The following is a 26,694-nucleotide window of genomic DNA, read 5'->3' as shown; positions in this document are numbered from 1 at the left end:
CATCTGAGGCTTCCTCCTGGCTAATAATGACTTTATATATTGGAGACATCTGAAATATGCCTTTCTCCCACAAAAATCTCTAAGACTAGTTTTATGTTTGATCTGTCTTAGCCAAATATTAGACCCTTGATCTCAGTCTTTTCTAGTTCTATCTCATTCACTGAAGTTTTTACTGAGATCAGGCTACTACAGATCAGGCACATTCTATACCAGAGGCTTTCTATATGTTATTTTATATTTTAAAATATTTTACATAAAGTATTTTCTAAATGCCATGTATATGTACATTTTATGAAAATCTTTTACAATTTCAGTTCAAAATGAAAAAAAACCTAAGGAATCATTTGCTTTGGTTGGTCACTTAGAAGATTATGTAAATAAAAGGTAATTTATTTTTAAAATTTTCATATTTTATTCTGTTCAATGATGTTTCTAATAGGAAGCTTTTTATTTTCTAATGGACCAGAATAAATTGATTCTGGCTTTTTATTGCTATGTAGGCCTATACTACAATCCAATGGCTGGTCCTAGACTGGTTAGCTACTCAGCATTATATTCAGATCTTGAGCACATGTTGTATCTGCTGCAAGTTTATAGTTAAATGGAGAAAAAGACATGGAAAAATGAATGGAAAGAATACAGTTGTGTTTTTGTAGCAGAGACACAAGTTTAGTTACATTATAACATGGATGTGAGAAATGTAGCTTTTTATTTTTGCATAAAGTTCTGATCTTTCTCATGAGATCCTCAAACTCTAAAAAAGAAATCATATTAATCCAATATGTCTTAAAATTTGTTCAGAGCAATAATATACAGTTTCTTTAAGTTTATCTCAGTCCTTGTGTTTCTGAGATGGTATTTGAGTAGTTGAGTGAGGGGCTCACTGGGTCTTGATCAAAAGTCTTGGTCAATGTCCTTGTACTGCTGGTCTCATACCTAGATGTTCTGTGGCTGCTGATACCTGTGATTCATGAACTTATGTTCTATTCTTTCTAAATCTGGATATGGTCCACTCTCAATTCTCATTGGCATGATAGAATTATCTGAGTCTCTGCCATGTCCTTCATCTGCCCTTAGACTGTCCATCACTTATGTCAATTCTTTTCTATGGATTACCTCACTCTTGCAATAGCAAGCCCCATGGCAAGCATAAACTCAGTGTTTATGTCACATGTGAACCAAGGGAGATCTGGAATTAAAACTATATTCTCTCTCTGCCCAACCACACTATTCAATCCTGTTAACAAAGCTGGAACCACCCTGTGTTGGCAAGAAGCTGTTCTGCAAAGCATTTTTCTCTCAGAATGTTAATGAAGGATGTGGAAATACCTCTTTACTTTTGGTGTTCTCCAAAACTTACATAATACACCTCCTCCTCACTCAAACACTAAAGAGGCACACATATTACCATCTTACTTCCACCACTGCTTTTGCTGTTTTCCCTCACAAACCAGGCAGAAGGGATGATTTTGTCAGGTCGAAAGTCCATGGCAGAGGGTTTGGCAGTGATTTTGAGGAATGAGGGAGGCAGACAAGAACTGACAAGCTGAAATCGGCCCTGTAGACATTTATGCTGAAGTTGTGTTTATTTTCAGAAGAACAACTCCTCCGCAGATGAATGATTTTAATACCAAAGAAAATAAATCTGTCAGAAATGATCAATTAAGTGAGCATTGTTCAGTGGGAAAGAAAAGCTTGCTTCCCTTATGCTTTGAAGATGAATTGAAAAAGCCAAATGCCAAAATAATCAGCACTAGCCCTGCGAAAAGAGTAATTTCTGACACGGTAAGATGAGTATCTTCTACTGTTCAGTACATATGTGTATTATTACTACTTGTGGAAATATCATCTTCCAGTGACCAGAAACTCTGATAAATCCTTCACTTGGTTTCACATTCTAACATGACAATAACACTTAAATTCTTAATGGTCTTTTTAGAACTGCCACCCCAAACTAGGGATTCCTTTGTACCAATTGGAAATTTTGTGTTTTTCTTTATGAAGAAGCCTTTATCAATTTCCTTGGTTATAAAAGAAATATAAAATAAAAACGGTATATTTTAAAATGACTGGATCATGTATCACTTTTTTACCAATCTACTTTAGCTATTTCAACAAGAAAATACATTTTAAAGCTACTTGGTAGCTCCCAGAGTCTCTAGGAAGGCCGGAGAGACAATCTGGCTTGCAAGCTATCCAATCAGGATTCACCCAATTACAGCCTCAGGCTGCTCCACCAGGGCCCATGGTATTGTAACAGATAAGTTTACAACCCTGATTCTGGGCAGGGGACACTATTTCTAAGACCTTTCCCACTGCTGCCTTTCAAAGCTTCATATATCTACCACCATTCTCACTAGAATAGTTTTCACAATGCCTACTTTTTCATAGTGCTTGCTTTTTGTGAACTAAAAACCGTCTTAGGTATATTTTATTAGCAGAGCCTAGGTCACATACCTATGCTCTAACCTCAAGGGAGGTTGATAAAATTAGTTTCTGCTTCTACCTAAGGGTATACATACTGTAAGGTGGAAAATTCCCTAAGGTGTTGGATAGACCAAAAATATGCCAAATCTCCACTACTGTGGCTAAGTAGATAACACTGACATCACCAGTGGACTGCAAAACTAGATCTTTTATAATTTTCTTAGTAATCATAGGCATTAAAATGCCTTTTAAACAAAGTACACTAATATACAATTAGATAGATCCTAGTTTCTTATTTCACTAATTATATTTCTAAAGGAAAAGTAGCAGTCATTGAGTTAAAATTTGCAAACTAAATACTGGTAATATTCATTTTACCAGTTTTTTTGGAGTTAATTTTTTTTTTTGGTCCTAGAATAGAAATGTAGGAAAGAATTTAGTGAGTAATTCATACATACAGTTTTTGCTGCTACTGTGATAAAAATAGTCTATTTTTAAGTCAATCTACTACTTTGGCTATTTTGTTCCACTTTGGGCACTTAAAAAAAAAAAAGCTCAATTTGCTTTATTTTTCTTGTATAAAATTATGTAGTGGCCACAGCTGGAGCCTGGGTCATCTGCACAGAAACTCTGGTGTGAGTCTCTCTTCCCAGTGGTCAGGAGTGAGATAGCTATAGGTCTTAGAGATCCACTCAGTCGGGGGCTGCATTGCCACTCTGGCAACTTCGCCAAGGCCACATTTGAGCGCTTTTTATGTGCTAAGTATTGTGGTAAGTGTTGGGATACAATAACAAATATAATCATACAGATAATTTTAGATTTTCTGTATTATTTATTAGGATATCCAGACTTTACAATTTGGGCTTGTAATCAGTTATGTCTCTTATGACCTTTGATTTCATCCATTTTTTGGTATGCTTATTTCTGAACATGGAAACCCAAGAAATGCCAGCACGATGTTTTATTCCTCCAATTATTCTATTTCCCAAAGACAACAATTCAAATGTTTAAAATATACTTATTTCTTCATATCCAACTTTATTTCAAATAAGATTTTAGGAGGCTAAAAGTTCAGATTTACCCCTAACATTTTGAAATGCTATTAAGAAGAAAAGGAAGTGTGTCACATACAAGTACATGTGTTTTTGTGTGTTTGAATACCATTGTTGTTCATATTAAAATTTTAATCTAGTCATTCTAGAATATTTCACCACTTTATTTTCATGTTTAAAAATATATGTAGCCTTCTTGCCTCAATAGACTGATGACTAAGTAGTCTTTTCTTTAATCCACAGGCATTAAATGACACAAATCCCATAATTTTTCATAAGACTGGATATGTACAAATGTTACTTTTAACAAAAAATAGGCTTCTTCCCCATTCTTCAGAAAATAGAAACATTTCCCGATATAAAAAAGTAAATTTTGTTTTAGAAAGAAATCATGAAATCCTCAAATCTTTAATTAATGATCAATTTGTTACTCCTTCCAAACCCAAAAGAACTATGTCTACAGTATGGAAGAAAGATATACGAGCCATAGCTCTTGAAGTGGGCCATAGAGTTGTAGAGAATAAACTAAAGAAGAAAACTAGTATGCAGACATTTGAAAATATATCTTGGAATAAACTCAATAATTTCTCAGAGACTTTTTCCAGCCTAACAAAAAAAGGTGTAGGTTTCTTTGATAAAACTGTTACTCAAGAAATGAAGACTAAAACTGGAAAATTTGAAGGAATATTATCCGGAGGAAAACCAATGAACAAATTCAGTGCCTTACCTGTCAAATATTGCTCAAAGCCTTTAAAAAATGTAATCAAGGTCCATAAATTTCAAAATGTAACACCGCTGGATAATTTGTTAAACTGTTAAGTAAAATTTAAAAGCCTCATAAAGTATTGTTTATACAACAATATTTTGGTAATAAGAAGCAAATAACAAAGTTCCAAGATCATAGAAGAAATTGTTATCTAAATGGTAATGTTCTAATGGATGATATAAGAGAGCAAAGCATAGAAATTGGAGTTATAAATCAACAGTAGTCTGTTAAGAAAAACCAACATTTTCACTAAATAAGAGGACAAAATTAGGAAATAATTATCAACAAGATGAACTAGTTCATGGATTTTGATGATCTCAATTAGATTTCCCCAATCACCAGCATTCCTCCAGTGAAGATTTGGACCGAGAATGTCATGAACAGATTCTGGAAATTTGCTATTGGAAGCCAGATGTCAATAACCTTGCTCTACAACTACATATAAAACAAGACAAATGTACCATTTACTCGATGCTTGTGGAATTATTTGTGTCAGTATTTTGGATAATCTTTGGAAAATAGTATTACTTAGCAATTTATGCAATTAAAAAAGCTTTGTAAAATTTTAAATAACTTTTGTTTGTAAATATTAGAACGTCTTTACTATATAATGCATTTTCCAAGTACAACTTTTGACTTTTTTTTTCTGGATAAGTAAATATTTAAAAGAATAACTTATCCTTCATAAGCTAAATAATTTTGGTAGAGAATCCTATAAAGTATTGAACATTTTAAGTATATTATTATATTGCTATTTCACTTTATATGAGCGAATTTGGGCAAAAAACTATCTCAGCCTCAGTTTACCATATCCCCTCTTTAAGATGGGGACAACAATACTTTATTGCAGTATTATTATTTTCAGGACTTGAGTATGGCAAACATTCATTAAAGGTTTCTTTCCTATTCCCACCCTTTCCCCTGCCCTTAATATAAGTATAATTTCTTAAAAGATGTTCCCCAAAGTCTCTTCAATCTTTTCTAATTTAAATGCTAAACTTAACTACAGTATTTAGACTTTAGCCTAAAGTAGTACTTTAGAACTGAGAATTTTTGTATTAGGTACTTTGGGAAGTTTCCGCTAGAGCTTGTGCCTTCAGGAAGGCACTCAAACAACTTAAAAATTCCATTTGTCTGCGGATTCTCCATTACAATAGCTGCTGGAAGCAGTGAATTCTGGAAGGATGGCAACTTAAACTCAGCATATTTGTCCTCTTTCTATTTTTTTAATTTTTTAAATTTTTATTATTATAATCATTTTAAATTAATTAATTAATTGATTGTTTTTTATGGTGGCATTGGTCAACGAAATACAATAAGTTTCATCTGTAACACATTTGTCTTCTACTCTCAGCTTAAATGTATCATCTTCTAAACCAAACAGGTGCTGGGACCTTAAAGCAGTGGGTGCATGGTTAGAAGTGGTTTATTTTCTGATGCTGAAATCTTAGTGTCTAAGTCACAGTCATGATGGAAGTTGTGCTGTGTCCTGGGATTAGCTGGCCAGTTTGGATCTGTGGATTATAACAGGGAAAGGTTGCCTTTGGCTGTTTATAAATGTTCCAAGTCTCAAATGTTCCTTGGCCTCAGGAAGCCAAGAAGAAAACCACTAAACCTGTGAGAAAACTGGTAAGTCAGAGATCCATAAATTTTTCTTCAAATGCCTTATTTGCTTCTACAGCACCAGTCCACTGTGGGCAAGGATTTACCTTCCACCACTTATGCACCTATAATTACAGATACTGCAATAAACAAAGCTGAGTTTCCCTGAGCCAGCTAAGAAAAACAGCAACCCATCTACCAACAGTAGACGGTGGCCAGCCAGGCAGGATGTAACAAGGAAATCGGCAAAACTATGAGAATTACCAGCGATTTCACCCAGGGATGGGGAGGAATAAGCAAACATAATAATATTGTAGGATTAAGATTGAGAAAAAATTTTGAAAAGAATGAAGTTGTTTCCTGTTTGCCAAGTCTAGCTTATTTAGTAACCAGCTATAAAATGACCAGACACAAAGAGCTGCTAAAAGAGACCAGGGACAATTTGGTGAGAAAAATAATAAAAGCGCTTAAGGAGATTGAAGGGCAGCCTTTCCCAACTTCCTACACACACAGACACACACACACACACACACACACACACACACACACACACACACAATGCTATTTTCTATAAGACACTATTTCGTTGGATTTGTTATTACTTTCAAGCATAATCTTAATCGATAGAAGTTAACTATTGATAGAAAATATAATAAGACTTCCAAATTAAAGGAATATAGGATTAATAAAAGACAAGGAAAATGAAAAATGACAAAAATAAATCATAAAAATGTAGAACTCAAGTATTTGTCATCCTACTATATTTGAATAGGTTGAATTTTCCCATTAAAAGACAGAGGCTCGGACTGAGTTAAAAAATAACACTTAACTATATATTGTTTATGAGAAATAAAGCAATAAAGAAAGCTTGAAAAGGAGTGGGGAAGGAGATACCAAAATAATGAAAAATAAAAAATTGGAATGGCATTGTTAATATCAGACAAGCTAAAATTTAGGGTTAGAAACAAATAAGACAAAGAAATACCTTATGCCTTATGTAATAATAAAAGCACAATATGTAAAAATGATATTATAACATCTTTGGTGTACATTGTATCAAACAAAATGGCTAATTATATAAAGCAGGCTATTGGACATCTCAGGAGAATGTAATAGAAATAAATTATAGTCAAAGACCTCGATTCATCTCTTTCAGAGTTAAACAGGTAAAACAAAACGAAAATATGGATACAGAGTAATTATATAATGCAATTAGTAAAGTTGATATGATGGATATAGACCCTCGTTTCTTTAAAACAGAGAAAATAAATTTGAGATTTTGTCCATAGAAAATTGCTTATGTTTTAAGGTATACAAAATGCCTAACCTTTAGAAAAATTAGAGACTTTTTGAAATAATCCAATAAAATTAGGAATAAAAAAAAGCAGCAAAATCCAACTACATTTACTATCTGAAAATGAAAAGATGACAGAGAAATCAAAACTTAAATTATAAAGTAGAAAATAATGGAAAGGAAACCACTTCATTGCAAAACTTTATGGCACAACAGCAAAATCTAGTTCAAAAGAGAATTTATAGTTTTCGTTTTTCTATCCCCATATCCATCCTCCCTCATCCCCTCCCTCTTCCTCTTCTCCTTGTCCTCCTCCTTGTCCTTAGTGAAAAGGATCCAAAGGTTCTTATTTTGGAAAAAGAAAGTACAAAATATACAAAAGAAATTACGAATAGAAAATTAATACAGAGAAACACTAAAAATACTTAAGTCAAAATAAAATATAATGCAAAAAGATAAATAAAAGCAAAAGTTGTTGTTTTGTGTGTTTGTTTTTAAAATACGCTAAAATGAATAAACCCTTCTCAAGCCTGATTTAAGGAAGAGGAGCAAAAAAGGGTGTAAGATTATGACTAAGAAAAGAAACAACCATAGAAGAAGAAACAAAATTGACCCCTAGGAGTAAATATTTTGAATAGACAAAATCCTAGAAGACAGTGACATGGACCAGGTCTAGATGAGTTCACAAGTTATTTTTCTTTATTATTGAAGCCAGTGTGGTAGGCACTATTTCAAAAATGTCTTCCCAAGATTTCTGCCCCTTGTTCTTTAATCAAACACTAACCTAGATACTGCTGTGAAAGGACTTCGAAGATGGATTTAAGTTTGCCTATCCATCTGATCTTAAAATATGGGGATTATTCTGAATTATTCATGGGCCCAATGTAATTACATGATCCCTTAAAAACATAAGAATGCAGAAGAAAAATGTGGAAGAAATAAAAGTAAAGAAGATGGAATAGAAGTGGAGGTTGGAGATTTCATTTCATAAGGGCAAAAATTTTGAATACTTGTTAACAATATTTCCAATTTGTTCACAATTATTCATTTCCTCCCTGACTTTGCCATACTTTCTGCATAGCTGGAGTATATTTTCTTATTCCATTGACTTGGGCTTGGTCATTTGACTTTCTTTAACTAATAGAATGTGAACAGACATGACTTGCATGATTTATCTTTGCTCCTCTTGCTCCTGACCTCCACCATAAGAAAAGCATGTTGCAGGTAGTGGCTATTCTTTGGGCCTAGGCGACCGTATAAGACATTTGGAGGGAAGGCCAGCAAAGCCCAGAAGAGCCTCAACCAATTCTTAGCCCTCATGTAACATGATCAAGAAATAATTTTTTGATGTTGTAAGTCACTAAGACAATAGGATTGTTTCTATGACAAAGACAGACTAAAACAATCTCTTTGAGACTTTAACCTTTGAATTTAATTTCTCATGAAGAATTTTATTGTGGGAGGGTGTTTTCAAAATTAGGTTAGCGCTTATTATTGGAGTATGTTAATCTCATAACAGAACCTCTAATGAATCATATTGTGCAATGGGCTGGCCATAATTTGACATGGAAAATAGAAAATGAAATTTTTATCTTGAACGTCGCGGTCTTGGAATTAATTTAATTAATATCCCAAAAAGCGCAGTGTTGGAGCAATCTCATAAAGGTAGGAGCAGGATTTCTCTGATAGCTGTGAATCTCCTCTCTGGAGGGGCTAGACATACCTCTGATTGACCATAAACTTAATGATTAAGATGGAAAATTAAGAGAAAGTTAAGGAATAACATTTCCCCATTCCTTGTCTCCCTGTGGAGAGAGGGACTTCTCTACAGTAACACTCACGGTCTCTTGCCCCACCAATTACTCACGTTTCACCACTGAGGAGTGAGAAGCCTCATTAGAAATGGTAACAATTAGCCCAAGTCTCTTGACTGGCTAGGACTTATTCATTAAAAGACTGTAGGCCTAGGTAATTAGTTTTCTTCTCTCTTTGCCCCAAGTCAGAGAGGGCAGCAACAAATGGGGTAAAATTTGTGTGTTCTGCAGACTCAAACATTCCATTAGGTGGGAAATCCCATACTTGAAGACAGGGAGGTAGAACACAGTCCTAAACAAGTCCATTTAGCCCTCAAACGTAAGCCATTTTCTCCAAATAGCTTGAACTTGCCATCAACCTACCTGTGGCATTTATCTCTCAATTTCTTCCAAATTTCAGTGGAGAAGATTAGCATTATTTCTTAGTCCCCTCAAACTCCAACATATATTTTCCAATGTAGTTTCCCAAAATATCTGTTGTCAAAGATGTTGATTCCATCACATAACACTGAGTGTGGATGTGGATGGAGTAGGAGGGAGAGAACCACCAAAGCATTTCAAACTGTTTGCCAGTCATCAATCCTCCCTTGCTTCCTGAGTTATACTTTCTGGGTCTCAGAGTCTAACACCCTGGGCCAACCTCACCTATTTCCATGCCCACCCCAGCTGCTAAAACACCAGCCTAGGCTGAACGTAGGACCCTGCTTTTTCCAGCACGGTGACTGGACATTTAACATAGGTTATCTGTCCACAAGGAATGTCCTTTTGGGGGAATATACATCGTTACATCTGAGATGACATTTCATCATCTTGAGCATACTATAAGCAGCACATCTGGAAGCTTTTCTTCATGTAACATAGAACAATAGAGCCTTTGCATACCTGATTTAAATCTATACCTGAGTACTACAAGATGTATATACTCCTACCAAGTGCCTACAGTCAAATACTTATATTTTAAAAGAGTAGAGCTAAAGTTCTGCTAATTTTGAAACATTTGACCCAGCAAACTCTCTTCCTTAACTCCACTGCACTTTGTCGCTAACCAAAATGTCCCTTCCAGGTACCAGCAGCAAATCCCCCTCTACCACGTATTTGGTAGCAAGGCAATAAACTTTTTTGTTTCCACTTCCTCTTTTTTTACTCTATCCCATCACTCATACACACACACACACACACACACACACACACACACACACACACACACACACTAGCAGTATAGATTTTTGTGGGTCTATGCAGCCTCCATAATTAGAAAATTATAGTCACATAATTTTGCTTTTTTTCCCAGAGCAGAGAACTCCTTTATGGCTTTGGCGTCCACTGACCATCTAGCCTTGGCTGGAACACCTCTGGCAGGGAATGAAGTCACTATTCTCAAAATAGCCTATGTCATTTTCAGGTCTTGCTAATTGTATATCAGCCAGGGACTGGACAGGAATCGGTCGGTCAAAATTATCCACAAAATGGATAATTGAGGAGAATTTAATAAGGGACTACTTATCAAGGTATCAGCTCAGCGTAAAGAAAGTACACAGATAACACAATGCCCCAGAGCTAGTAACCTCCCTAGGCCTACAGGGCTGAAGGGAAGGAGAGGTAAGAGAAATGATGACAGAGGAGTATGTGATGCCAGCCATGGAAACACCCCAGGAGTGAAGATGGGATAAAAATAAATACCCCAAAACCTCGCTTTCCTTTTGCCCTCTTGTGCCTAGAGTGCTAAAACCATTCAAAAGTTCAGGATTAAGACAGGGCTGGGACTACAGTGAGACAAAAGAGGTGCCTAGGGTAAAATATATAAGGAAGCACTTAATATCATAGCCATGCAATTCAGGGTGAGAGTGAGTGCCTTCTTAAATGTCGTGCGATAGGTACCTCTCTTGCCTCACTCTAGTCCCAACCCTGGGTTAAGAGAGCCTATTGATATAATCCAGGTGAATCAACTTTCCAGGGTACACTCGAGGATCAATTGGAAGATATTTAGCACACACTATCAAGAAGTTCTTCATTTAAGTAATTTAAAAATCTATGGCTTCCACTGAAGCAACCTGATCTACTACACTTGATCCAGCTGCATTACTTGACTAGCTAGATTTCTTCTAAGTATAATTTTCAAATAGATAAAAAGCATGACTCTCATAGAAATATAAAATGAACACATGTCAAAGTTCTTATTAAACCCATTAATTAATGAGTAAAGAGTAAGATATTAAAACTAGCTCAAAAGAAAATATGAAGACGGGTTCATATAAGTCAAGTCATCCAAAAGTATGTTAAGTGAACATACTAATAAATGTGAAGCTGGCTAATATTCTATAGTGTAATAAATTTAAAACTATAAGTTTATCTTTTCTACCAGAGGGAAATAAATTATATCTCTATAGATAAAATTTATTTGCACTTGCATTACGACTGGTTTGCTACAAGTTAACCTATTTTAAATAGAAAGCCACTCAAAAGTGCACACCCTTACAGAATTAATACATCTGACAATTCCCAGCATTCCATTGAAAGAACATCCAGTAATCATCTTTCTTGCTTCTACTATTGGTAATTTTTAAAAACATTTTTTCTCTGCATAGAAGCCATTCAGATATTTCATAACATCAGAGATGTCTCATTTTTCTCTAGGAGTCAGGTGCCCAGGATTAGACATAGGTGTGGTTTGAACAGAAAGGTATTTTATTTCAGTTCCCAAACGGAGAATCAAAACCAGTCATTATGAAAGCTGAAGAGAGATTATTAAATGTAAGTCCAATTTATCTCCTATTTCACTTAAAAAAAAAAAAAAACACCTTTATTACATATGTTCTCTGCCCAGAAAAGAGGTAAGACATTGCATTTATAGCTATAGCAGTGGGATGACAACAAGAAAGAGACAAAAAGTGGATCAGACAAGTAGTCACAATGTAGATTCCAAATTGGCATTTAGTTTGTCAACATGCTTAATTTATTTTAGTCAATCGTTAATTCAATCCAAATGGAAGTATAGACTTCTATGTGAACTAGAAACTAAATATGGGTTGTTTCAGATATGGACTACACATGTTTACTGGCAATAATTGGCAATTAGTGCCTCTAAAAACAATTCTATTTCATTCTTTTGCCTTATTTTTAACTCCAGCATCCTATCTTGCTTTTTCCTCTTACTTTCATTGATTTGTTTATGATCTCAGAGTTAAAAAGGATCCTGAAAATCTTCTAGGCCAGAGCTGTCAAGTAGAAAGTTCTGCAGTGATGAAAATGTTCTATAGTTGTGTTGTTTAGTATAGTAACTACTGGCCACATGTGGCCATTAAACACTTAAAATGTTTCTGGGGCAGGGGTTCTCAAACTCAGCACAATTGACATTTTGGGCTGAATAATTCTTTATGGTTGTTAACCTTGCAGAGAACATTCATCCACCATACTAAATAGGTCCATGTACCATCATTTATTTAACTTCAACTTCATTCTCTCAACGCTCAACAATCTTCTTATTTAATTCCTTTTGACTTTCCTTCGCACATTCCATGGCGGCTTTTCCAACTCTCCCTCTTTTCTTAACTCATGACTTCACCCTGCCCACCAGTTCCAAGAATAGGAGAAAAGCAAAACCAGTCTCAGATGTAATATGAGATTACTTCCTCATGTAATCCTGGAGTTTACTTAAAATTTTCCAGTACCCATGAGGGCAACAGTACTGATCATCCCTGAATTTCTCTGTGCTGTGAGAAACTCAAAGTGGGGCTACTTATCTTCTTAGATATGATAGAGAGAGCTCAGTATAGTGAAAAGAACATTGGATGGAGTTACAAGAGGCCAGGGTTCTACAACAGTTCTATTAACAACTCATATTGTTGATTGGGCAAGACGTTCAAGACTTTCCACCTGTCCAGCCTCAGATTCTCCACCTGCATATCATAGAAAACTTCTAATGAGTATTTCCTCAAGATTTTAGATGATCTTTTCAGGTCTAGACCTTTAAGGTTCTGCTTTCTTCTTTACTCTTCAACTTTTGATCAAAAAATAGTTTATTGAGAACTATGTGCCATCACCTTGCTAGTTGCTGGTAATGTAACAGTGACTAGAACAGACTTTGCTTATGCCCTCATGTAATATGATAGGGATGCTGACTACTTGTCCAATGCTCCACCCTGGGAAAGCTCAGTTCTAGGGAGAACAATCAATCTAAGTAACAAAGTTGTATTGCTCTATTCTTAAGCTAACGCATTGGGTACCAGGAGAGTGAGAATAGGCCTCCTCCCAGTTCATGATTTCTCTCATGTAGCTATGTTGACTGCTAATAGAACCAGGGATTATATGCAAAAGGTTTAATAATGAGCACAGTGTAAGCATTGGCCAAACCAAACTTATAACTAAAGCAGGATGTCAGTCCTAGATTTACTCCTTTGGTTGCTGGTTTGTGGGGAGGTCTGGGGCGTTCCAAGAGAGGGGCTAGGGTGACCATGGCAGTAGGTCAAGTCTCAGAGGACCAGGGGATATTACCATTTACCAGAATTTATAGAAATATTTCTATATTCTAACTACAGGGTAGCCATACTGGAGTCCTGATACCAACTATCAACCTTAGGTAGAATTGATGAGGCAGTATGGACATACAGCTATGTTAATATGTCAACAATACTGGCTTTTCCAGAGTCATCAGGAGAAGCTTGTGGTACCCTAACATTTCTTAGACACACCTGCATGGATGTATATATGTATCTAAACCCTCCATCTTAACTTTAGTGTCCTCTTTTGACTCTACCCAAGTTTTTATCCAGGACCTCCCTTTCCCAGGCTGCCTCATAATTCTGGCTACCTCCAAGTACACATAGGCTCATCATCTTCTTGTCTTGGCATATTATCTTAATATGTGGAGTGGTTTAGGGTCCTAGACTACCTCATTTGGCCCAATGCATTGTCTTTCCTTAGAAATAACTCTAATAATAGTTATTTTTTGGCAAGTGTGGAGAAAACATATTATGCTTCTGTAATCCAAATTATGCAAATTACAACTCCACTTCTCCTCTCTCTCTCTGTCTCTCTCCCTTCCTTCCTCTGTTTTAACATATGTGTATTGTATACCTACTTTATATAAGGCACTGTTCTAAGTACCAAGAATACAACTATGAACAACCAAAAAAAGTCATCTTCTACTCTTACGGACATGGACCTTGAAGCTAATGAAACAAGCTTCATGCCCCTCGCTTGTATGCACTTTCACTAAGGCCCTTGAAAATGTTCACTTGGTTTATATATATCATACATTTTATAAAAATTGCAGCTATAAGATATTTTATCTGCAGTTGGCTAAGAATTCTACCTCTTTCCACTCTAATTTTTCCACCATCATACTTACTCTCATATCAGATGACATTTGAGTGGCAGAAGGTATTTTGGAACTCAGTTTCTAAAAATTGAGTTAAGAATATGTCTGGTCTGGGTTTAGTAGGATGTATACAGATGGTATGCAGTTACTTCTGTATAAATTTAAGTTATTTAGTTGCTTTCATGTAGGAATGGCTTCCAAGAATACTCCCACTTCTGCTGCATTACTTTATAATGTGACACAAAGTTACAGGTTCAGAGGACATACTATGAAATAAAATATGTCCTACAGTGGCTAGTTGGAAAGTTTGTGGCTAGATGAAGAGAAGCAAGATCTGAAACATATGGTCTGAAACTATACATGAAACCTTTCTCCAATCATTAAATACAATTATTAGCAGAGAATTTAGATCTTGTCAACACTTAGTCAGAACAGAAATTCTCTTTTATTGGCAAATACTCAATAATGTATATACTGTTGTAAATACACAACAAAAATTTTTTTCTGTTTTGATGGAAACCATGCAAAATAGAACTTATCAGAATTTCTTTCTGTGTTTGTAGTGCTGCATTTGTAGCAGTACTACAGTGAGTTTGCCCGGGTGTGGGGATGCATGTTTTATAAATTCCATTTATTTATCAATAGTAAAAATAAACTGGTCAAACCATGCTAGAAGAAAGCCTGAATTATTTTTCTATTATCACTATCAAAATACCATTTTGTAACAATTACAAAATTGTTATCACATATAGAAGCAGTCAAAGAAATATGCAACCAAATATAGAAAAAATTAAAGAAACATGACATGCACTTAATAAAAATATTAACTTTCTGCTATTTGTCAGATTTGAAATTTTTGTTAATTCTGATTTCTTTTCTTATATTAAGTAGATACTCATTTTTGTACCTTATTTTACATTCTTAATTTTGCATTTTTAAAAAGAGCTCACAAAAGCTTCAGGTTTCATAAAACTTGGATCCACTCTGGCTCATGGAGCTAATACGGAATAGAAGAGGAAGAACCAGCAAAGCCGAATGAGAGAGGGCATCCAGAGAACCAGAAGAGATTCTACAGAGTGCGGAGTCCCAGGAGTCAAGGTAAGAGATAATAGCTAAAGGAAGGTTGAGGATCAGCAGAGCAAATGCCACAGAGTATTTAAAACAGCAAGAGGACTGAGAGTGTCGTCTAGTTTAATTTACGTAGAGGTCATTGGTGACTTAAGGATGAGAGTGTCAGTGTAGGATAAAACTAGTTTTGCTTGGATTGAAGAGTGATTGAGGGTGTTTACAAAGAGGGCAGAGTCACAGCAAACAGGTAGACAATGAGGCCAATTCAGGGAGATAGAAGATTCAAAGAAGCTGACATTAGATAGATTTGTATGTGGTTCAGTTATAAACATACTGATTTTGAAATGTCTTTATTTTCAATGCCTAATTTGATGGCTGGTATAGAAGTATTTGTGCATGGGTTATGATTGACTATGATTTCAATAGATTGCTATTCCTATATCCTGGTTTTTCTTTTTCATAGGGTTGATAAACACTAAACTTGATAATTGAAGGAAGTAATGCCATTGCCAGAACATCTTATAAAAGCAAGTATGTCCACCTACCCCAAATGAGGCAGAATTGTCTAATGTAGGAGCATAGTCTGGGGCATAGTCTTAGAGCTGTGCGACTCAGGTTATGCCTAATGCTCCTTCTTGACCCTTGTTTTTCTACTTATTAGTTGTTTCACCATACCTATTTCCTAGATTGGTAAGGATAAAATGAAATAATGAATTTAAATTGTAACACAGTGCTAGGCTTACCATCAGTAGTGGTCAATAAATTCATTCCTTCCAGCCCAACTTAGAGAAGTATGAGGTACTTCAGAGAAGCTCCATGCTCCTTCCATGTTCTTTGGGTCTCGGAATTTTAAAAGCATTATTTAAATAGAAAACACATATAACCTATTTTCACTTGCTATAATGTAATCAGAAATGCAACACAGCAGGGCATTGGGGATGATCTAGCCTGGCAGTGAAACAGAAATTGGTGAATAAAGGTAAACATCAGAAAAAGTCTACATAAATTCCAGTATAAGAAGAGCAAGTGAGCCAAGGGAAAGTGAGAAGTATAGGGAAAAGAAATAATGAGTCATATTACCAAATAATGCACAGAATCAATTTCCCTTATAGAGAAACATAATGGCTAAAGCAATGTCTTGATAAAAAGACATGATTTAATTACAAAGAAGATTTTTTCTGCTAGCAATTCCAGTTAGCAAGATATAAAATATATCGACCTACAATGTTGACATTTTCAAATAGATTTGTGTATCAATGAGAACATTTAAATCCAGTCTTTCCAATTTTATACAACCTTTTTTTTTTGCATACAGTTAGATCTTTATTTAATTTTATCAAATAATATATAAATTCTCCACATATAATTCTGTGATTAATGTTACTGAGATTAGGAAACAGATGAGTACCTAAATATCTAAAAGTAGCTAAATAGAATGAACCCTGCTACAGTATGGGTACCCATCATCTTTATGGGCACCTAATGAGAATGTTTGACTCCATTAGACTTAACAGCATTTTACCATAAATCATAACTGGTGTTGAGAAAATCTAACGCAGTTCTTGGGCAGTCTATGGTAGATCTTAAATAGTTGTTAACAACAACAACAACAAAAATGTAATCATGCTGAGAAAAACAACAGTAGTTACTTGGATCAGTATTTTTAGATTTATTTTCAATTCATGTCATGTGATTGCAATTGATTTATTGCAGAATTTATACCTGACATTTCATGCTCTACAGGGTAGTGCTTGAACTATTATCTGGCCTCTTTCAGTGATCTCCATCATTGCCATGTGATTTTATAAAAGAAAGTTTTATTTTCATACCATTAGTGGCAATATAAAATTGGTATAAACTCTTTGGAGATCAAATTGTTTTTTTAATTCTATGAATTAAAAAAACGAATGTAGCCTTTAATTAAGCAATTTCACTTCTAGAAACGTATACCTGTACAAAGTTGAATGGACAAGGATAATCAAGGCTGTGTTGTTTTTAAGCTGAAAAACTGGCAACAATCTAAATGTCCATAGGAAAGGTTACATGAATTATGATGCACCTTTGCTGGTAGAATTCTCTGCAGTCTTTTTTTGAAAAAAATGAGGTAGTTTCTGTATTGCCACAGGAAGGCCTTCAAGGAAACTAAGTGGAAAGAGAAAGTTTAAATTATTATAATAGTAATTATTATTATTATAAACTTGTAAAGCATATATTATGTTTTAAGCACTTTATCTTTATTAACCCATTTAATTCTCATCACCACTCTGAGGTTGGTACTATTGTTATCTCCATTTTATAGATGAAGCACAGTGATGTCAAGTAACTTGCTCAAGGTCACAAAACTAGTGTCAGAGGCAGTGTCTGGCTTGAGGATCAGTGTTCTTACCCAGTTCTTTCGATGTATGTTAAAAAATGTATGAAATATGTTTGTAAATATATGTGCGTATAGGTATATGCATTTGTATATATATGTATTTGTGTATGCAAAGAAAATGGCTCTAAGCATAGCTTCCAAACTGTTAGCAGTTGCTTTCTCTCAAGAGTGGTTTGGGGTGGGAGAGGAAGAGGGTAAGATACTTATGGGATATATCTTTCTTGTTTGTTTACTTTCGTTATGAAGGACATTAACATTTTTTAAATAATTTTTTTCGCAAGGGATGTTTCTCAAAATATAACTTTCTAGTTATTTTTCTTCACTGCTAGCAGTTAAGAAAGAAACCTGGTCATTTTCCTTTTTGTTAAAAAGTTATACTATTCATTGGTTCACTCAGCAAAAACATCTAAACTGTGCTGGGTATCCTTGTCTCAGTCCTCAAGAAATTCACTGTCTACTGGAACAGACCGACATTTAAACGTGTAATTCTAGACCCATTATAAAGGGGATGCACAAAAATGGGGCAGGAGGGGCACAAAAGAGAGATGTCAGTTCTATTGAGAGCAATATGAAGGAAGGTACCCAGAGAGAAGGTAATGTTTTGCCTAAATATTGAAAGAAAAATAAGAGTTCTTCAGGAGATGGGAGGGAGGAGAGAGAAAAAGCAGCCCAGATAGAGAGAATAATGGGAGTAAAGACACAAAAGGAAAGACATTGGACCCACACTGTTCTTCAGGGGACTGGGCGTAGTTTGACTTAGCTGCAGCTTAGGGAGAGAAAGACGAGGAGTGCCTCTGGAGATGTGGGCAGGAGCCATATCACCTAAGCCTTGTGGGCCATGTTAAGAATTTCATCCCGTGTGCCAGTTATTCCTAAGGAGCATTTGAAGAACAGGTATTCCCAGAATAAGTAAAAGATATAGATGAAAAGATATACATGCAAAGAAATATTATCCAGTCTTAAAAATGGAAAGACATTCTGACACATGCTACATGTGGATGAACTTGAAAACATTATGCTAAATGAAATGTCACACACCAAAAGACAAATATTGTATGATTCCTCTTAGTTACCTAGAATAGTCAGATTCATAGAGATGGAAAGTAGAAGTTACTAGAAGATGGGGGCAGTTATTTTTAGTGGTTTCATAATTTCAGTTTGAGATGATAAAGTTCTGGAGATGGGTAGTGGTGAGAGTTGCACAACAATGTCAGTGCTCTTAATGTCAATGAATTGTACACTCAAAGTCTTAAAATAATAAATTTTATTATGCATATTTTACCATAATAAAAACATGTTAAAATGGTAAATTTTTGTTATGTATATTTTATCACAGTTTAAAAATACATAAAAGATATAGACAAAATAGGGAAATAATTCAACGATCTTTTTCTTTCCTGATATTAAAGTAGATGTCATTTCTTTGCTTAAGCTGATAATGATTTGTTTCTGTTATATACTGGCTTACCATTTACTGAAAACTAGCTCTGTGCTAGCTTTACATCCATAGACATGATGAGGCGATGCAGGCTCAGAGAGCTCAACCACCCGTCCCAAGAGCACACAGCCAGTGAGGGTGCATTTCTAGGAAACCTAGAATTGGAACTCGGCCCCAAACACCTTTCTCTTTCAACAGTCCACAAGGTGCTCGATTATCTTGCTACTTTTTTGGCTATGTCAACATTTTTCTTAAAAAATTCACCCTTGTTCTTCAAAGAATGTATTGTTTAGCGTTTTTCCGGGTTCAGTAAATGTAAACAAGCCTGAGGCAATGCTGAATGAAATGCTGAGTGTTTATTTTTGATCCACATCTATATTTTTGAAGAGCCCTCTACAAGAGCCCAAAAGAGCCTTCAAAATGAGTCTAGACTCACACAACCTAACTACTCAGCCAGCCACCTGCTCCAGAATCGGGGGCGGGCGGCGGGTCTGTACTTTCGCTGCGGCTGTTATCTGAAGAATACGGCTTCCAGCCTTCCAGCTTTCCCAGGTGCGCGGCCCAAGAGAGAACTTGCGCCGCTCGCGCGCAGGCGCGAGGTGGCGGCGTCGCTCTGCAGCTCTGCTTTGCCGCTTGACGTTCCGGTGTTCCCGAGTGGTTGTCTTTTGGGTTCTCCCTCTCGGCCCGCACTCAGGGTCGCCGGTTCTCCTCCTCCTCCAGGCCCTCCCCAGCCCCTGCCCAGGCCCAGCCCGGCGTTGCCCCTAACCTCTGACCCCGCGCTGCACAATGCCCGAGCAAAGTCCCCGGGGGTGTGAACCCCGGCGTTCCTGCCTCTGGGCGGGGACGGGCGGCGTTCGTGCGGGGAGTCGAGGAGGCAAACGCGCAGCCGGCCCAGTCCGCCGGTTCCGGCCCCGCGAGTACTTCGCGAGCGACCAGCGCAAGCCCCTGCGCCCCTGCCGCCAGGCCCTGCCGCTGCTCCCCTCCCAGGCCGCCGCCGCCGCCGCAGCAGCCATGGCGGAAGTTCATAGACGTCAGCATGCCCGGGTTAAAGGAGAAGCCCCCGCGAAATCCTCCACACACAGACATGAGGAGGAGCTGGGGATGGCGTCGGCCGAAACGCTGACCGTGTTCCTAAAGCTGCTGGCTGCTGGCTTTTACGGCGTGAGCTCCTTCCTCATCGTGGTGGTCAACAAGAGCGTGCTCACCAATTACAGGTAGGGCCGAGGCGGCGGCAGCCGAGGCCGCGGAGAGGAGCGGGCGGTGGCGCGGGGCGCAGGCTCCTTGGACTTCGGCTTCCAAAGTTAAAGCTGAACAAAGTTGGGCGGCAGCCGAGGAGGGCGGGAGGTTGACACACGGTCCAGGCGACAGAGCGCGACTGGGAGCGTCTGCCCGGGGTGGGGGTCCGGCTCCCGGCGCGGAGCTCCGGACGGCCCGGCGCGCGCTGGGGGCCGCGCTGGGAAAGCGCCTGCTTGCGGCGCCCGCGCGGTGCAGCGCCCTGGAAACCCTACCCTTCGGAGCGCTGGAGGGAAGTTGCTTCGTGACTTGTTGGACCCTGTGCATGCCAGGCAGGGAGCAGAGCGAGGGATGCCCTCCCTTCTCCGCAGCCTGGGCCGGGGCTTCAGCGTTCCCCGTTCGCTGACAGCCTCAGGGGCCGTGCTCATCTCAAGCCCTTTTAAAATGATCCTGGTGCTGTCACTGGGACACCGAGGCAGAAGCATTTCTGCTTTAAAGGTGTGAAACCGTTGAAGAGACCCGTGTCTTCACTTCCTTCAAAAATCCGTTGCTGGCAGCGGACTGAAATTGTAGCATCGGACAAGATGAGGCAAGTGGCCGCCTGAGGCTACAGGATCAGTGGGTTGGGTTGCCTGACAACTCGCAGCGATTTTGCTCACCGATTTTCACTTGGATAAGGGTCTGACATTGGTGTGTTTTGTATCAAAATGCATTTTAAAGTTGCAGATATGCAAGTTGAATTCACTGAGCTACATTTGAGTTTTTCTGAACCTTTTTTTTCTCTCTGCCGTTTTGTAGATTTCCCTCTTCGCTATGTGTTGGACTTGGCCAGGTTAGTTGAAATCTTCGGCGTTACGTGGTTTATATCGTTAGAACTTCTGTGTGTGTCTTTATATGTAGAACAGTGAATCTGTGTTCTCTGTGTACAGATGGTGGCTACAGTAGCAGTTCTCTGGGTGGGAAAGGCGCTCAGAGTAGTCAAGTTTCCTGACCTTGACAGCAATGTACCTCGGAAGGTAAAAAAAAAAAAAAAAAAAGACTTTATTTTGTGAAAAGGATTCACTATTTTTTTTATCAGTGCTTTGCATATTTGAAAACCAGGCTCGATGTCACCAAATCCAGAGTGTGTATAATAAAGAAAAATCCCTAAGAAATCATATGATTTGTTTTAATGAACATTTGGGAGGGGGGTACAACTCTTGCATTTTCTACATTCATCAAATCTAGCCAGTGTATTCTGCATTATTCTTTGGGTTTATTTTCTTATTGTTCTGTCTGCATTGCTTAATTCCATATGAAGATGAAAGGCTTTCGCTGACATTAGAGCTGTGGGCTAACATGTTATCATATTTTAAAGCAAATGATATGTCTGTTTCACAAGGTTTGATCATATTTGTATTTCTGTTTTTATTTTTCCCTCCATGCTTCCCTCTCTCTTTCTGCCATAGTAGTGCTTTTTATACAAGGATAATGTTTGGGCACTTTGTGGGGGCCAAAATTGTATATGTGAACTAATCTTATGTTGTAAGGGGAGAGAATTTGATCATATAAACAAAACTTTCTATTTGAAAGGATCTTGTTTTAGCTATCTCTATTATTGAATTATGTTATCCCTTTTTAAATTTTCTAGACGTTTCCACTACCTCTACTATATTTTGGGAACCAAATCACGGGACTGTTCAGCACAAAGAAACTGAAGTATGGATAACTTTATTTTACTAGTGAGGTTAATATATTCTTAAAATTGTACTTGAATGTCAAATATTTAACACATTGTTATTGATTCTGAAAAAAAGTGAAAGGACCAGAAAGCTTGTTTCTAAATAATGATTACGCTAAAGGTTTTAGTTTAAGCTTTTTAAACTTAGAAAAAGAGGAGTTTTATGTTTTTATCCCTCAGTTGATTATAGAAGTCTTAAAATGTTATTAAATACTGTGGTTGAAGATTTTCACTATTTTTCCAGACCCATAGTAGTGAAGGATGTGTGCTAGGCTTTTGGGACTTAAATCCTTTAATACAATTAATAAATACTGTATTTTTGGCAAATACCACAAGCAAAATTAGAGGGTGGGAATGAGAACTTTTGTAGTTTTCCTTTTAACATGAGGTAGTTAAAATAACATCAAATAGAACCCTAATTCAAATATGATTAATATTCTTTCCATGGCTGTATAACTGTAAGGCGACATATTCACTTTTAAAAAGAAGTGATAGCTCTCTACTATGTGACAACACTGTCTTATTATCCTCTAACCTCCCAGTCCTTGGCTTCTCCACTTAAGGAGTATAGTATGTATTAGGTGTATGTGACATTACCATTATACACATAGAGAAGTCAATTAACATATGGCTTCACTTCCACGTGAGCTAAACTCCTGGCGTACTGGATTATTATAAATACAACGGGGAGAACTTTGAGGATCAGAGACAAAGTGTTTTTCATTTCCTCTTTCTTCAGACCCAAGAAACCTGACAGAATGACCATGATGATCTCTTTGGGGAGAGTTCCATGGAAGTCAAATTTATCATGGGTGTGGCATCCTTTTCCATCTCATAACCCACTGGGAAAGAAGTGCAGACCTGCTGCAAAAGTGCTGCTTTATAGAGTTTGCTCTTTTTCATCCATTGTCATCTGTCCATTCATCTGTCCATCCATTCATTCACACCCTGTATTTGATTGCCAGCTAAATATAAGGCACTTTGCAGTGATATGAGATATATTCATAAATAATTATTGCAAGAGGCTGTGTTTGATCAGTGCAAGCAAAACTCTCTGGGAAATTTAAAGGAAGACAAAATTACTTCCACAAAAGGACAATTAAGGAATGTTTCATGGGATAAGATTATCATAGATGTGATTTGGAGAATTTGGAGTAGGAAGGAAGGTCAGTAAGGAAAGGAGAAAGAGGTCATTTTCTCTTTAAGACTAACGTGGTTACTCTTCTGGCTGTTTACATAATAAAAGGTAAAATAAAGTAGCTGTAAGTAGTCTTTGATAATATATAAATGATCTCTATCATTTTATAGTTAGTTTGGTGTTTCTCACTTCTAGTAGTTTTATAAAAGCAACCCTTTCAGGCTTTCAAATAATAATTATTTCTTGAGAGAAATAAGGGTTTAATTTAATCACAAATTAATAAGCATGGAATTTCTAGAATGGAAGGAAAAGATTAGCATATTTTAAAATACTGATTTGGAGAGTCTTAAAATAGTTAATAAATTATTAAACTTTATTTTACGTAATTATGTTTTTTATTTTGCAGCTTGCCAATGTTTACAGTTCTGAGAAGGTTCTCCATCCTGTTTACAATGTTCGCTGAAGGAATTTTACTCAAGTGAGCTAAATTTCTAATATATCTAGTCTTTAAAAAATTTAAATCACCTTGGAAAGGTACCCAGCATAATAATTGTTTAATAATGTTAAAATTACTTGTCTTGCTTTTACTTTATCTTTTGGAAAGTTTAAGTAAATTTCTCCCTTTGCTGTAGGAATTGATAGTTTATGGGAGCAGTAGTTGGGAAAGTTATGAATTGGAGTTAGAAACCTGTCTGAACATGACATATCCTTTGGAGAATTCCTATAGCTACTGTTGCCACTGGTAGAAGCCAGGTCAGAAACATCAGTATAGGTATTAAATAGTGTTCCTGTCTTGGCAACTTTTGCTACAAATGTGTGTGACCTTTTTCTACTAAAAGAAATTTTGATTTGCTAAAATTTAAACAGTGGCAAACGATAGAAAAAAATGAGTATCCTTATTTAGATAACAAAATAAGTTTTTGCTTCATCAAAGGGGTTCTTTTAAATATTTAGTTACTTGGAAACATTTAAAATGTGATATTTTTTTTATAGCTTTTTCCAAAGAAAACATATTTTTTTTGCCTATGTTGTAAAATGTGTCTGTGAATAAAACCACATGTATATGTTTAAAAAAATTTTTTTTTGTAGGAAGACTTTTTCTTGGGGTATTAAGATGACTGTATTTGCAATGATTATTGGAGCCTTTGTAGCTGCCAGGTAAGATGTGAGCCTGTATATACCTATGAGCACATTAGAAATTTTCAATAATTATTGATAATAAATGATCAATTACCAATAAGAATTTTTTATAGGCTAAATAAGAATCATGTCTTTGAAAAGCATCCAAAAGACTTCAAAAGTTAAATCTTTTTGGCCGTGTTAAGATCAAGGCTGGCAAAATCAGATTCTTGAGATTCTTAAAAATTAAATTCATGTAATTTAGGATTTATTATGCTACCTTCTACTTACTGAGCAAGCGCAGACTACGTGCCACACAATATGTTCAACATTTTACACTTAATTATGTGTTCACGACAACTCTGAAAGGTATAGATGTAATTTTCCCATTTTATTTTATTTATTTTTTTAACACCTACAGCACCTGGCATTTAATTTTCCCATTTTATACTTGAGGAAACGAAAACCCAAGTTCAATAACTTATTCAAGGTCACATAGCTCCTAAACAGCAGAGCTGCCTGGAGTTTGAATCTGTGCCTGACTCCAGAGGCTATGTGCTTTTTTTATAGACCATTCGGCATTCTTTTACTTTGTATGCTGCTAAAGAAAATAACGTCTCAGAAAAGGCCGATGATAATGAATTAGTTGCCTTGTGGCATAATAAATAATAGAATTGCTTTATTTGGCCTCACTTAAGATATATCACAGATGCCATAACTTAGCCTGTTAAATTATTAAAGCTTTTCCATTGTCCTTAAGTTTTTGTTTTCAAATGGATAGAGGAAATTGTATACCCAAAGACTCAGAAAATAAAAATGATGGCTAGAAGCCTTCTACAATATTTTGCTCAGCCCAGGACTTAGATTTGCTAATGCCACAAATTCTTCCTGACATACATTTTTCATTTGGGAGTTCCAGTGTGCCTCTTGGATTGGCTCTTTTACTTTCATCATATCCCTGTGGTATAGATGGGGGAGGAAAATATAAGTTAAATTCTATTCCACCCTAAATCTTCAACTGAAATTTCATGTTTTAAAAAAAAGGTGTTGGGGGTATAGAATAATTGGTTATTAGAATTTCGTTATATAGCTAATGGCTTTCTCTCTAGCTGTTATTGCCCCCTTGGAGAAAAATTCTATCTGAGTATCCTACCTTTCTATTTGAGGTGCTCTACTAGTCTTTGAAGCATTTCCTCGAAGTTGGTGGCATTCAAAATTGAACCAAACAACAGAGGTTCTTCAGGGGTAACTCTGGCCTGCAAAAAGTTTCTGAGGAAGATTATTGTTTGGACTATCCTTGTCCAATTAGAACCTTTTACTTGGGAAAGAGATTGGGAGGAAGGAAGTCTGAAGTTAGGGGTTTGTCAGGCTGCTTGGAAGAAAGGGTGTGTGTGCATTTAGGCTAGTTCTACCTAAAGTTCCATAGAAGTCTTGTTCCATGTAGTAGTAGTTTAGATACAAATATATAGTGTCTTTACAAAATCACAGAATGTGAGACCACTGTTTGGCTAGGGTGCTAAAATATGATTAAGGCATACTTTTCTTAGATTTTCATTTTTTCTGTTCAATTTAATTCTTATCTCTACTAAATACTAGAAAACTTCAGTTTCCTTAATCCTGGTAATTATACCTCATGGGCACATTATTTAAGTATTTGAGGTCTTACTGTGTGCTTGAACACTGTTGTAACTTGATCTCAGAATTAACCATGATCCACACTTCAGAAATTTCACCTACTGGCCCAACCACCTGTGCAAGATAGCCTTAACTTTTGTGCAAACCTTTGGAAAAAGACATGTTAACAACTCATCCTTTTTGTTTCCTTACCTGTGAAATTGAGCTCAGATGCCTCCTGCCTGCTTCAGATGTATTATAATAGTGAATTTGGTTGCTTGTTGTTGTCATCTGACTTTGAATTCAGAGCAGTGTGCTATTAACTGACATGATGGTTTATTGCTAATGATTTTAGGTGTTAGCGCTTCTCATTTTTGAAGACTTGTTGAGTATAAAATTGCAATTTGTAACTAGGAATCAAGAAATGCTAATAGTAGATAAAATGTCTAATGATCAGTTACCTATATAAGAATATGTTCTTGCTAGTACTGTAGTTCAGACCTATTTAAAATTAAGTGCATGTTCTTTAAATGAAAGTTGTGTTTAAAGTGTTGCTTATGTTTTGCAGCTCTGACTTGGCATTTGATCTGGAAGGATATGTTTTTATTCTGATAAATGATGTCCTGACAGCAGCAAATGGCGCATATGTAAAACAAAAATTAGATTCGAAGGTAGGTAGCAAGCTAAAGCTTAAGACATGTTTACTGATGTTGGGAAT

The 26,694-nt window shown here is 36.5% G+C and overlaps 2 protein-coding genes across 2 annotated transcripts in view; both read left to right on the top strand.

Moving 5' to 3' along the window:
- Window positions 1–4,298, top strand: part of CUNH1orf141 (chromosome unknown C1orf141 homolog) — a 32,725-nt gene extending 28,427 nt beyond the window's left edge. Inside the window, exons 6-8 of the mRNA XM_025052002.1 lie at window positions 315–384; window positions 1,596–1,785; window positions 3,723–4,298. Coding sequence (XP_024907770.1) covers window positions 315–384; window positions 1,596–1,785; window positions 3,723–4,298 — 836 coding nt within the window. The remainder of the gene's footprint in view (window positions 1–314; window positions 385–1,595; window positions 1,786–3,722) is intronic.
- A 14,783-nt stretch (window positions 4,299–19,081) lies between these two features.
- SLC35D1 (solute carrier family 35 member D1) overlaps window positions 19,082–26,694 on the top strand; it is a 55,275-nt gene continuing 47,662 nt past the window's right edge. The window contains exons 1-7 of the mRNA XM_006919300.3: window positions 19,082–20,366; window positions 21,184–21,217; window positions 21,315–21,401; window positions 22,016–22,083; window positions 23,650–23,721; window positions 24,333–24,401; window positions 26,545–26,647. Coding sequence (XP_006919362.1) covers window positions 19,939–20,366; window positions 21,184–21,217; window positions 21,315–21,401; window positions 22,016–22,083; window positions 23,650–23,721; window positions 24,333–24,401; window positions 26,545–26,647 — 861 coding nt within the window. The 5' untranslated portion in view covers window positions 19,082–19,938. The remainder of the gene's footprint in view (window positions 20,367–21,183; window positions 21,218–21,314; window positions 21,402–22,015; window positions 22,084–23,649; window positions 23,722–24,332; window positions 24,402–26,544; window positions 26,648–26,694) is intronic.

Source organism: Pteropus alecto, unplaced genomic scaffold (genome assembly GCF_000325575.1).
Source record: "Pteropus alecto unplaced genomic scaffold, ASM32557v1 scaffold25, whole genome shotgun sequence".
Taxonomy (NCBI): Eukaryota; Metazoa; Chordata; class Mammalia; order Chiroptera; family Pteropodidae; genus Pteropus; species Pteropus alecto.
Note: the sequence above shows the minus strand (reverse complement) of the source record. Positions and strands in the feature narration are given on the sequence as shown.